Source organism: Boleophthalmus pectinirostris, unplaced genomic scaffold (assembly GCF_026225935.1).
Source record: "Boleophthalmus pectinirostris isolate CB_2022bp ecotype Guang Dong unplaced genomic scaffold, ASM2622593v1 HiC_scaffold_1, whole genome shotgun sequence".
Lineage (NCBI taxonomy): Eukaryota > Metazoa > Chordata > Actinopteri > Gobiiformes > Gobiidae > Boleophthalmus > Boleophthalmus pectinirostris.
Genome location: NW_026570970.1, coordinates 39,225,663 through 39,238,124, shown reverse-complemented (window position 1 = coordinate 39,238,124; position 12,462 = coordinate 39,225,663). Strand labels below are relative to the sequence as shown.

The window sequence follows — 12,462 nt, the reverse complement described above, 5'->3', positions numbered from 1 at the left end:
AAGATCCAGGAGTTCACTGTGGTTCTTGTGAGAAGATCCAGGTTCTCCACACTGTTGAGCCATATAAAATTCCAGTTTGGGCCTGACAGTCCTCTGACACGGGGTGGATGTTTAGAGTCACTTAGGTTGTTTACGTGACTACATATAATTTATCTTTCTCTTCTGCCCCCTCTCTTTGTTCCTTTCTCTCCCCTTTTTCTCTCCCCTCTTTTTCTCCCCCTTCTTGCTCTCCTTCCTTTACCTCTTTCCACCTCTGTCCTTACCCTCCCCTCTTCCATCTTCCCTCTCTTCTCTGCCTCTCTCTTCATTTCACCCTGTCTTTCACTCCTTTTCTCTCTGTCTCTCTTTTCTCTCTCCTCTCTCTCCTGTCTCTCTGTCCCTCTCTCTTCTTTTCTCTTTCTCTCTCCGTCTCTCCGTCTCTCCGTCTCTCTGCCTCTCTGCCTCTCTGCCTCTCTGCCTCTCCGCCTCTCTGCCTCTCTGCCTCTCTGCCTCTCTGCTCTGTCTGTCAGATGGAGATTCCAGCCTGGAGTTTGATAAACCGGTACATCGCTTGTCAGGGCCCGCTCCCTCACACGTGCCCAGACTTCTGGCAAATGACGTGGGAGCAGGGCTCGTCTCTGGTGGTCATGTTGACCACACAGGTGGAGAGAGGACGGGTAAGTGTGCCAGATGCCCTCCCACATTTAGCATAGATAATATCCCATCAAACTAAGGCCAAATTAGAAAACTGTGAAACCCATGTGCACTTTAAAAACACAAAGGATTCCCACCTGGTGATGTCACCAGGTGAACTTGAGTGTTTTGAGTGGTTGTACGTGTTAGTGAAGCGTTTCGATGTCGTCTATGTGCACAGGTGAAGTGTCATCAGTACTGGCCCAACCCCGAGAGCAGCGCGGCGTACGGAGACTTCAGCGTCACCTGCCATAACGAAGAGGGCGGTGCCGCCTTCCTCGTTCGAGAGATGACGCTCACACACAAACCGGTGAGAGGGAGGGAGAGGAGGGAAGGAGGAGGGAGAGGAGGGAAGGAGGAGGGAGGAGAGAGAGATGGGGAGGGAGAGGTGGTCACGCACAAACCAGTGACAGAGAGTAGAGGGAAAGAGGGGAGGAGGAGGAGAGAGAGAGAGAGAGAGAGAGAGAGAGGAGGGAGAGAGAAAGGTGGAAATGTGAAGGGAAGGGGGAGTGGGACAGAGGGAGAGGGGGGAGGGAGGGAGGAGAGAAGGGGGAAGGGAAGAGAAAGAGAGGGTGGTGATGCTCACCAAAAAAGTGAGACAAAGTGAGAGAGAGGGGGAAAGGAGGGAGGGAGGAGGGAGAGGGGTGTGACGCCCATGCAAAAATCAGTTAGAAAGAAGAGAGGGGGAGAGAGGAGAGAGGGACATGACCCTCATGCACAAAACAGTGAGGAGGGAGAGAGGGAGGAAGGAGAAGAGGAGAGCAGCATGAGAGCTAGAACATAATGAAAAGCTTCAACATATTGAATAGAATATAGTTTTATTATTGACCATTTATTTGGATGTACAAGTAAAAAACAAAACAACCAAATGGAGGAAGAGAGGAGGAGAGAGAGAGAGAGAGGAGGGACACAGGAGAGAGAGATAAAAGAGCAGGGCTGAGGATGGTGGGATGTTGAGTCTCCATGGCGACAGTGTGGGATGTGGTCCTGATGCTGTGGGAACTGTCTCCATGACGACGCATCCGAATCATTCACGGGGATGGAGAGAATATAGGACAACAAACAAAGAGCAGAGTGAGGGAAGAGCGAGTGTTTAAATATAAAACAGGAAAGACGGGTAGGGCATCTGACACACGGGAGACGGAGGGAGGGCATCTGACACACGGGAGACGGAGGGAGGGCATCTGACACACGGGAGACGGAGGGAGGGCATCTGACACACAGGGAAAGTACATGATGCTCAGGGATACAGGAGGTTTAGGGGATGTCTGACACACAGGAGTGTGGGAGGGCATCTGACACACAGGAGGGAGGGAGGGCATGTGGATAGTGACGTGCATGTTTGTGGTGCACCTCCTCAGAGCGGGCAGCAGAGGGAGCTGACACAGATCCAGTACTTAGCGTGGCCGGATCACGGCGTTCCCGATGATTCCACAGACTTCCTGGATTTTGTGACTCTGGTGCGGTCCAAGCGCTCGGGGCAGGACCAGCCCGTGGTGGTGCACTGCAGGTTAGCACTGAACCCACAGCACAAGAGCCATCTATTGATATTTTGCAATGACCTCACACTGTGTCTTTAATTTGAAATGTTCAGCTGTTATCTCCGAGGCACAGAGCACACATGTCACACTGCTGAATAAGTTTTAAGATTGTCTGAAAACACAAGAAAAAAAAATCCTAAATGCATTTAAAGAGCACATTTTCAGGAACCTGTAATCACTCCGAGCGTTCATGGTCGTGTTTAGGAGTTTGATTTCCAACTAAAAGGTAAAAAACTGTTGGCTGATGTTATTTGAGAGTTATTTGTGATGTTATTTGAGAGAGACTTGTTCAACAGCACAGATCGACTCATCTGTTGTAGTTCAGATAAGTCAGTCCTTTATGGTCAGACTGTTCAAATGAAGTTCTGATTCAAGTCGAACTTGAGTAACAGAGCTTCAGACAGAGCCGAGCCTACACCCCCAGGGACACAGGTGGACTGTGTACTGAAAAATTGTAATTAAGGAAAACTATCTTTACTTTGCTTAATTCCTACTCAAGTAATCCGGCACAAGTTTTTTGAATCAAAAGGTGATACAGACAAACTTTGTTCAGTGCAAACAACTGATCTTAACACTGACTCACACTAACCCTGAGCTCCTCCTTCTTTTTATACAACTTTATAGAACTTAGAACTTTAACTGTATAACATTTAATAAATAAAAATAAAAAATAAAAATTTGACAAATTCTGAATTATATGGTCACAACAACTCACTACAATAAAAAAGAAAGAGAATTAAACCAAAATCAAAGTATGTAAAATGAAAATGTTGCACACATAACACACCATATAGGAGTATAAGATACAAGAAATGAAAAATTGCCATGACGACCTCGATCTGTAGCTCTGTGGCTCCAGCATCATCAAGTTGGTCTGAGACAGACCGGTTCTGTTCACTGACTCTTGACTGAAACCTGCAATGTTTACTTTTACTTACTGCAGATTTTTTTCATTTTTTTCTCTATCAATCTGATTTTACTCAGTAACGAGGGCGAGTTCCAATGTATTGAAGTAAAATACTTGGGTTAAAATGTACTCGAGTAAAAGTAAAATTACCTGTTTCAAAAACTATTTAAATTAAAAAATTACTCATAAAAACTACTCAATTTCAGTAATGTGAGTAAATGTAGTTAGCTACTTTCTACACTTGCCCAGGGATATTGACGACATCAGCCACAAATGTCCGTCAGTTGTCTCATCACTATGACGACGGCTCTGTTTGTGATTGGGTGATTGTGTTGTGTTGTTGCAGCGCTGGGATTGGCCGCACAGGCGTCCTCATCACCATGGAGACGGCCCTGTGTCTGATGGAGTGTGGTCAGCCAGTGTTTCCTCTGGACATCGTGAGGACCATGAGAGACCAGAGAGCCATGATGATCCAGACCCCGGTGAAGACATTTTACAACTACTTTAAATAATCGACATGTTTTTAGTGTTTAAGAGTATTTACCAGCAGAGGGCGCACAGACCCAAACCAGTATCTCTGCTTTTCAAGACCAACAGAAATCTCACTTTTAACCTCTTAATGATTCATTTGTTGATTTTATAAGAAAAATACATGGAAATCAACACAATATAGAATCTCTCTAGTTTAAAGCACCCATCTCATACAAAATAACTCTTTTCACATTGTATCTCTTGCACATAAACAAGCACAGTTTGGGTTTTGGAACATCCATTCCACAATAGTTCTTAAATCTTACTGATTTCTTGGAGACAGTCACAGACCAGGAACTATGAAAGTCCGACTATTGCTCCTCCCCTCGCCCGTCCTGAGAAAGCACAGGCTCCGAAGCGTGAAGCGTTTTCTGATACATTGAACACATCATAAGTGTAGCTGCCACGTCATCGTTGTAGCAGCTTTAGTTGGTTGTCACATGGGAGGGTGGCAGAAATACACTGCAATTTGTTAAAAAAAAAAAAAAGCAGAATCAATCTAAAAACCACTTCAGCAACAAATACAAGCCCACACATCACTCTTAGAAGGTAGAAAGATCTGAAAAGTTGATTTAGCGTGAGATGGACCCTTTAACAAAAGCCAGGCCCAACTGGGATAATTTAAATCAAACTGAACAGAACAAAACTAACCCACCAGACAATAAACAGGACTGTTTAAATACATGAGGGCCAACAAAAACTCAACATAAGAGGAGAGAATCACACGAAATCATTAACTAAAACTACTAACTTAATCAAAGTAACAAGAAGGCAAATAAGGCTAATACAGAAAGTAATAAGTGATAATAAAGTCACCTTAAAGGGACAGTCTGGAATTTTGGACAGAGGACCTCATTTCCTAGTGATCCAGAGTGTTGGAGACGTGTGGAGACACTTTTTGAAATATTCCATCCAGTCCTTGTATTTGCAGAGGTCACTGGTGCTAGACTAGTACATGTCAATGGCCATAGTTCTCCTGCCACTAAAAACAGTCTTACCCACTCCACAAAACACCTGAAACAAATCTATTATTACACCAGACTGTCCATGTGAATGTTTGTGTCAGAAGAATAATGTTTGAAATAAAACTAACCTTGCATCACATGATTTGTTGCATGTTGAGGAACTATTTTTTCATATATCAGTCCGCCGCTGCCAAACTTTCTATCAGGAAGTACAACTCACTGCTGCTGCTCACACAGAAATCCTTCAAATGCAAGGCTGGTTTTACTTCTAAAATTATTCTATCAACACAGACATTCACATGGACAGTCTGGTGTAATAATAGATTTGTTTCGAGTGTTTTGTGGAGTAGGTAAGACTGTTTTTAGTGACAGGTTGTGCTAGCCTTGCACCAGCAAATGGACTTGTCTGCACCAACAAATACAAGGACTGGATGGAATATTTAAAAAAGTGTCTCCACACGTTTCTGGCTCACGAGGAAATGAAGTCCTGTGTCCAAAATCCTGAACTGTCCTTTTAAGCCTTCCATTTACTCATGTGCCCAGAAAACCAATGCTTAAATAACAGTGTTTTTGGGTTTGAGAGAAGAACTCTTTGTGTGTTAAACATGTGTGAATGAAACAAAACACAACTGCAGGTCTGTTTGTGACAAGGAAACTACATTAGAACAGAGATCAGAAAACGGCATAATATCGGACCATTAACTGTCAGAGTACAGAAAGTGTTGACCTGGTTCATGGTTCATATTTCTGTCATTTTTGGGCCTATCCACATGAAACAAAAACTGGCACAAATTTCAGCATCTTCTCTGTCAGGAGAAATAAACTAAAGTCAAATTATTATTTTTTTTTTTACAATCGCCTCAGGAAGTGGAGCCATTAAGACATAAGTTTCATATGACAAGTTTGTGGAGCTGATCCCGAACAAAGAACGAGGAGGAGAAACATTTGTGGAGCAGAGGTTTGGAGATTCCTTTAGAAAAAGTGAATCTCCCATAGAATTATATTGGCCCCAGTTCCATCTAAAGTTATGAAGTAAAATGTATTTTTTAATCAAACGTGTTTCCTCTCTGTGTCTCTGTCTCCTCAGAGTCAGTACCGCTTCGTGTGTGAGGCTATTCTGAAAGTTTACGACGAGGGGCTGGTCAAACCTGTGCACCGGCCTGTCCAGCAGAGGGAGCCAGAGCGACCCAGCGACCAATCACAGAGCGCCACATCATCAGCGGCGTGCGCGGAAGTGGAGGGGCCGGGGGAGCGCCACCTGCTGGAGCTGGAGGAGGACGACGAGGGCGACGTGGAGGTCCTGGATATCACAGAGGAGACAGAGGGAGAGACCGAAGACGAATGCATCAGCGTGGGCAGCATCGGGAGTCGAACCAGCAACCAAGAGACCAGCAAAAGACCCCAGACGAGTCCAGAACCAGGCTTGGACTCAGACCAGACCACGGAGGACCCCAGCGAAACCGGTTATGATCCAGAGAAAAACAGGGAGGATTTGAACGAAAGCATTTCAAACCACAAGGACGCAGTGGAGACCAGCAGGGCACTAGAGACCAGTCTAGAATCCAGTCCGGACTTGGATGCGAGTAAGGATCATGAGGAAAACAGGGAGGATCCCAGCAAATCCGGCTACGATCCAGGTAGAACCAGCCAGGACTCGAGCAGAAGCAGTTCCGATCTCGACAAATCCAGTTCCGAACCAGCTAAGACCAGCGTAGACCCAGACAAAACCAGTCCAGAGACGGAAGAGTCCAGTTTAGACCCCAGAAATCCCAGTCCAGACCCGGAAAAACCCGACCAGGATCTGAACAGAACCAGCGGTGAGTCGGAATCCCGGACAGTAGAGCCACAATGAGCCCACGGAAAAGAGGAGGCGGAAAAATATAAGACAAACAGGAAGTATGATTTTCTTCATTGGCTCCAAATAAATTTTTAATTTGTTCTTTTTTTTATTTTTATTTAATTGTAGAAGAAAGTCCCTTAAATTCCCTGTACCTGATTTTTTTTATCTTAAAAACAGGAAAATCCAAGCAAGTTCATTTTGGTTATGACAAGTTTAGAAGCACTTTTCACAACTCAAATAAACAAATAAAACACTTTCTAATTTAATGCACACAACTTTGTACACAACCACTGCCATGCTAATCGGCACTTCCTGATTCTCGGCTAAAATGCCGACAGTCCTGTTCTACTGTACAAGACACATTTTGCTCAAAACATCAAAGAAAAATCAGGTAGAGGCCTTTTAAAGTTACAAACCACTTTTGGCTTATCATAATATTCAATAGTTTTTGTATTTTTTGTAAATTGTCTTCTGGAGTTGCCCCACAGATTTCAGAGGTTTGTTAATGAGGAAAATGATCCTAATCGGATAATGGAGTAAATCTTCAGTAATAATCTAAAACCTCTGAGCTTCAGTTCACTTTGATTAGTTGTGACCCACAGGTTTGAAAACTTCTGTATCTCACCTGAAATTCTGAATCCAGCTCTTCTTTCAGTTCAGGCTTTGATAGACTTTGATTTGTCAGGATCTCTGGACGTATGGGCTGGCCCTGCTTATGTCTGAATCTAATTTTTATGCAAATGTTGATTTTAATTTTAGTTTTATTGATGTGAAATGATGAAACTGCTTTAAACACGTGCCATAAGAAAAAGGACAGAAGTTTTTTGTAAAAAAGTGGGTAACAAAATGATCAGAAGGTATTTCGAAAATTCAAACAGGAATTTAAAGGAACTGTATGTAAGATTTTGATTGAAATTAATCCATAAACGTGACCTATCTGTGTCCAGAGAGGTCTTGTTATTCTTGTTATTCTCCAATCAGAAAGCAAAATGAGCCTCACATGACTCTCTCATTCGAGTTGCCAGTTTCAATGGTGAAATCCAGTGTTTAAATCTAAAATGTCTCTGGTCCGAACGGTTGCTCCCTAAACCCCAGCACCTGCGCCAGTCATGAGTCAGTGCTAGTGCAACCTCTGCAGTTCAGGGAGGGAACTGTGAAGGTTCTGAGCTTCACATGAGGCCTGGTCTGTCCATGTACTGATCTATCTGCAGGTTCATTTGAGTTTGTAGTCACTTTTTACAAGTGTAAGAGGCAGGATACATACAGCTCCTTTAAATATCTGCTGATGATTCCTGAAATGGTGACTCTTCCTGTTTTCCGCCTCCTCGTGGTTTTCCGGTCAGGCAGAATGCACTGATGCACTTTACGCGACAGACTCGGACATGGGACAGGTTTGGACGTGTTCTCGGACATGTTTGGAGCGCGTTTACGGAGGAGCGCGTCTACGGAGCGGCTGCATCCTCGCCGTGCCATACCCGAAGGACCTGATTTTCCAAACTTCCTTTAGCTGAAAAAAACAACAACAAAAGTATTTATTCTTGTGTTCTCCCTGTGTCGCCCCCTGGTGTTCGTACGGAGCCCTGCCTCTCGCTGTCGTGTTTTGGTGCTTTTTTTTTTTTTTTTTTATTTGTTTTGAATTCTTCCATCTGTTTAAAAACTGCACTTTGGTCTGACATTTGGACCACACGGGCCTGAAGGATCTAGTACTGTCTGTAGATGTGTCAGATGCCCTCCCATTCTCCTGTATCCCTGCGTGTCAAATGCCCTCCTTTTTTTTCTTAAGATGCGATGTGTGTATATTTTATTTAATCTTTTAATTGGTTGTTTTATCATAAGAATATTAATGAACTACCACTGATGTAATTCAACTTTTATATAATTATCGTATTAATGAACCATCCTCAAAGAAAGGGCATTATTCACTTCAATTCAAATTACAGATTCATTTTATGTTTGGTAGTTTCCCTTTTTCTTGTAGTCCTGGATAATCCTGTTTCAATCCTGATTTTATTATAATTTACACTTCAGATTAATGACGTGGTCTAGTAGATGTGGTTCTCAAACTGTGGTACACGACCCCCATTTAAAAATATATATTTATTCGATTTTCAAAATACTTTTGTAAAAGTTATTTATATTTTATTTATATTTATATGTTTCAGGTACTTTATCATTACAGTATATTATCTTTACTCATCTCACCTGTCTGGGTTTGGTCCTGGTTTTGTTCGGGTCTAGTCTAGTCTGGGTTTAGTTCTGGTTTGATCCAGATTTGGCCCTGGTTTGAGCATTGGTATAGCTGGCCCTGATGTAGTTTGATTCTGTTTTAGTCCTGGTTTACTTCTGGTCCTGGTTTAGAACCTGGTTTAGTCCTAGATTAGATCTTTTAAATCCTGGTTTAGTTCTTGCTTAGTCCTGGTTTAAGTGAATGCAACTCATTGTTCTTTTCTTATGAGTAATTATCTTTTGACTATAAAACATCTACAGACCGTCCTTCAGTCCGTGTGATCCAAACACTCATTTAATTTCATTTTTAATTTTCTAACAGGAGGGACTTGTGAATTAACCCAGATGCCCTGTCACCTCTCCTCGTTTTAGCTCATTGTTTTTAGTTCAAAACAAATGGTTTCTTATGGGTTTTGCTGGAGAATCCTACTGCTGTGTCAAACCTGCTATAACTGGAGCATATCAGAAAGAATGGTTTTAAAATAGTACTTTAAACTGGTACTTTAAACTGGTCATTTAAACTGGTACTTTAAACTGGTACTTACAGTTACTGCACAGGTTTGTGTTTTTCAAGGTACAATGATGAAATGTTGAACAAATGAAATGAAAAATGCCACTGAACTTTGAGGGGAGTTAGAAATGTGTAGGTATGAATTTGAAAGGTCCACTAGTCCTGGCTTAGTTCTGGTTTTGTCCTGGTTTAGTCCTAGTTTTGTCCTGGTTTATACCCATTTTATATCTGAATTTGCCATGGACCTGTTCAGAACTTTGCAAATGTTTGAACCACATTAACACTCGAGTTAGACCTGGTTTAGATCTGGTTTAGTCTTGAAGTAGTTCTGGTTAAACTATTTAAACTGTTTCATCACAAAAAGAATGACCGTGCCAAATGTAATGTATTTTTTTTCTAGCTAAATCTTTTTCAGTCTAAACCAGGTGTGGACCAGGTCTGGACTAGTGGACCTTAGCTCTGCTCTTGGGTGCTCTGGTGCAGTACGTTGTTGTGAATAGTGATAATGATAGTGTACAGACCATAGACTGTATGAGGACATGGTACAGACCATAAACCAGGGGTCTCCAGCCTTCTACCCCTGAGCTCTGACGACAAATCTGATTTAATTTCTACAGCGTCATATGGAGAACACCTAAGAACTCTGAGGAGACACTTGGAAAGAGTCTGAGAGCTACTGGGAGCTCACGAGCTACAGGTTGGAGACCCCTGCCACAGACTGTGCGTGCGTGCGTGTGCTTGCGCACTACAGACTGTGCTTGCGCACTACAGACTGTGCGTGCGTGCGTGCGTGTGCTTGCGCACTACAGACTGTGTGTGCGTGTGTGTGCGTGTGCGTGTGTGTGTGTGTGTGTGTGCGACAGACTGGGCTGTTTAAAGTCAGGTCCAGTTTAAAAGGGTCACGTGAGACTCAAACGGCTCTGGGACGTTTACACTCGAGATGTTACAAAAATATGAGGATCAAATGTAAGACCATGGTTATTCTGACTGAAAAATATTTAAGTATGAAAAGTGTTGTTTTTAGTTCGGTTTAGACCTGGTTTAGTCCCAGTTTTTGGGCCTTGGGCAGAACTGTTTTAGTTGTTAGGGATTACTAGTTCACACCCCATTTTAGTCCTAGTTTAGTCTCTACTTTAGTCCTTACCCTAGACCCTGGTTCAGACCTGGTTTAGATCCTGGTTCAGACCTGGTTCAGACCTGGCTTAGACCTGGTTTGGTCTTAGTTCCTCAGTATAAACAGCCCAGAGTCGAGTTTAGCAGCGTCTCTTATTGTGAAGTGCAGGTTGGAGCGCTCTTATTGTGAAGGCCGGTGGAAGTGGTGCTGCTGACCTGGAAACGGACGAACACTTTAATTTATGCTGATTTGATTTGTATTGATTTGTATTGATTTTTGCTCTGAGAGAATTTGTACGTCACAGCGCCACCTGTTGATTTGTGTAAATATGGCAGACTGTAAATACATTGTTGTACATGACAAATCTTTAAATAAAAGGGAATTCAGTCGTGACCTGACCTGCGCTACACTCTGCTCATTTAACTCTTATGGGGTTTAGACCAGGTGCCCTTCCTACACTCATAATAGCACAAGTATCAAAAGTAGCACAAGTAGGCTTCTAGTAATTTGTCTCATTAGATTATATGAAATGAGAATGTATTTCACAATGGCCTGGTCCTGGTTTGAGTTCATTGTGCTGAACACATTGTTACTACACATATATAAGCATGTATATGTGTGTATATATATGTGTGTGTGTGTGTATGTATATATATATATATATATGTGTGTATATATATACATATGTATGTATGTATATATGTATATGGTAAATGGTCACATTTTTCTATAGCGCTTTTCCACCTTCAAGGCACTCAAAGCGCTTTACAACAAGGAACCACTCACCCATTCACACACAAGGACACAACGGCAGCATTCATCTGTGGGAGCTGGAATCACACCAGCCAACCTGTGGGTCAGTGGATCTGACCACTCAATCTGTGATGTTTATGTTGAGAGCTGGAATCGAACCACCAACCTTCAGATCAGTGGGCGAATGCTCTACCAACTGAGCTACTGCCGCATATATATTATATATATATATATATATACACACACACACACATATATATATATATATACACACACATATATATATATATACATACATACACACACACACATATATATATACACACACACATATATATACATATATATATATACACATGCATATATATATATATATATATATACACACATGCATATATATATACATATACGCATATATATATACATATATATACATACACACAATAAAGAGCACATTTTCAGGAGCCTGTGGTCAGTGTGAGTGTTCATGGGGAGTTAGATTTTGTACAAAAAGGTGAGTGACTCACTGAAAACCTGTGGCCTGATGTTAGTTCACTGTAATGTTATTCATGAGGGACTTGTTAAACAGCACAGATCATCTCACCTGTTGCAGTTCCAACTACAGTCCCTGACAAAAGTCTTGTCGCTTATCCATTTTGTAGAAACAAAAGCTTATAACTTGACTTTAAATTAATCGATTGGTTTTAGAAATGTCTCATATGAAAGCTAAAACCCTCCCAAATTATGCTCAATATATTAAAATAAATTTGCTTCACTGAAAAAAGATTGATCATTTAATGAACACAGAAAGGTCAGATTTTGGCAAGACAAAAGTCTTGTCGCCTACAGAAAATTGAACAAATAATTTACTTCAAATACAAAAATATGTTGCATAACGTCAGTGAATGAAGTAGTGGTGCTGTGAGATCCATATTTAATATCTTGTATGACTCCATGAGCTTGAAGGACTACATCCATGCGGTTCCACAATGATTCATACAATTTGTTGATGAAGTCATCAGGAATAGCAAAGAAAGCGTCTTACATGCCTCCCAGAGTTCATCAAGATTCTTTGGTTTTGCCTTCCATGCTTCCTCTTTCATTCTACCCCAGACATGCTCAATGATGTTCATGTCTGGTGACTGGGCTGGCCAGTCCTGGAGCACCTTGATCTGCTTCGCCTTGAGAAACTTTGATGTAGAGATAGAAGTATGTGATGGAGCACCATCCTGCTGCAAAATTTGACCCCTTTTATGGTTGGGAATGTAAGAGGAGCTAATACTTCTTGATATTTTAGGATATTGATATTGCCTTCCACCCTGCAAATGTCTCGCACACCCCCAGACTGGATGTAACCCCAGACCATGATTTTTCCACCACCAAACTTAACTGTTTTCTGGGT

The 12,462-nt window shown here is 42.0% G+C and overlaps 1 protein-coding gene across 1 annotated transcript in view; it reads left to right on the top strand.

Moving 5' to 3' along the window:
• The window catches only part of ptpn4a (protein tyrosine phosphatase non-receptor type 4a), a 46,340-nt gene extending 35,640 nt beyond the window's left edge, over positions 1-10,700 (top strand). The window contains exons 22-26 of the mRNA XM_020929072.2: positions 510-656; positions 854-982; positions 2,034-2,182; positions 3,467-3,602; positions 5,704-10,700. Coding sequence (XP_020784731.2) covers positions 510-656; positions 854-982; positions 2,034-2,182; positions 3,467-3,602; positions 5,704-6,468 — 1,326 coding nt within the window. The 3' untranslated portion in view covers positions 6,469-10,700. The remainder of the gene's footprint in view (positions 1-509; positions 657-853; positions 983-2,033; positions 2,183-3,466; positions 3,603-5,703) is intronic.
• Positions 10,701-12,462: the final 1,762 nt, after the last annotated feature.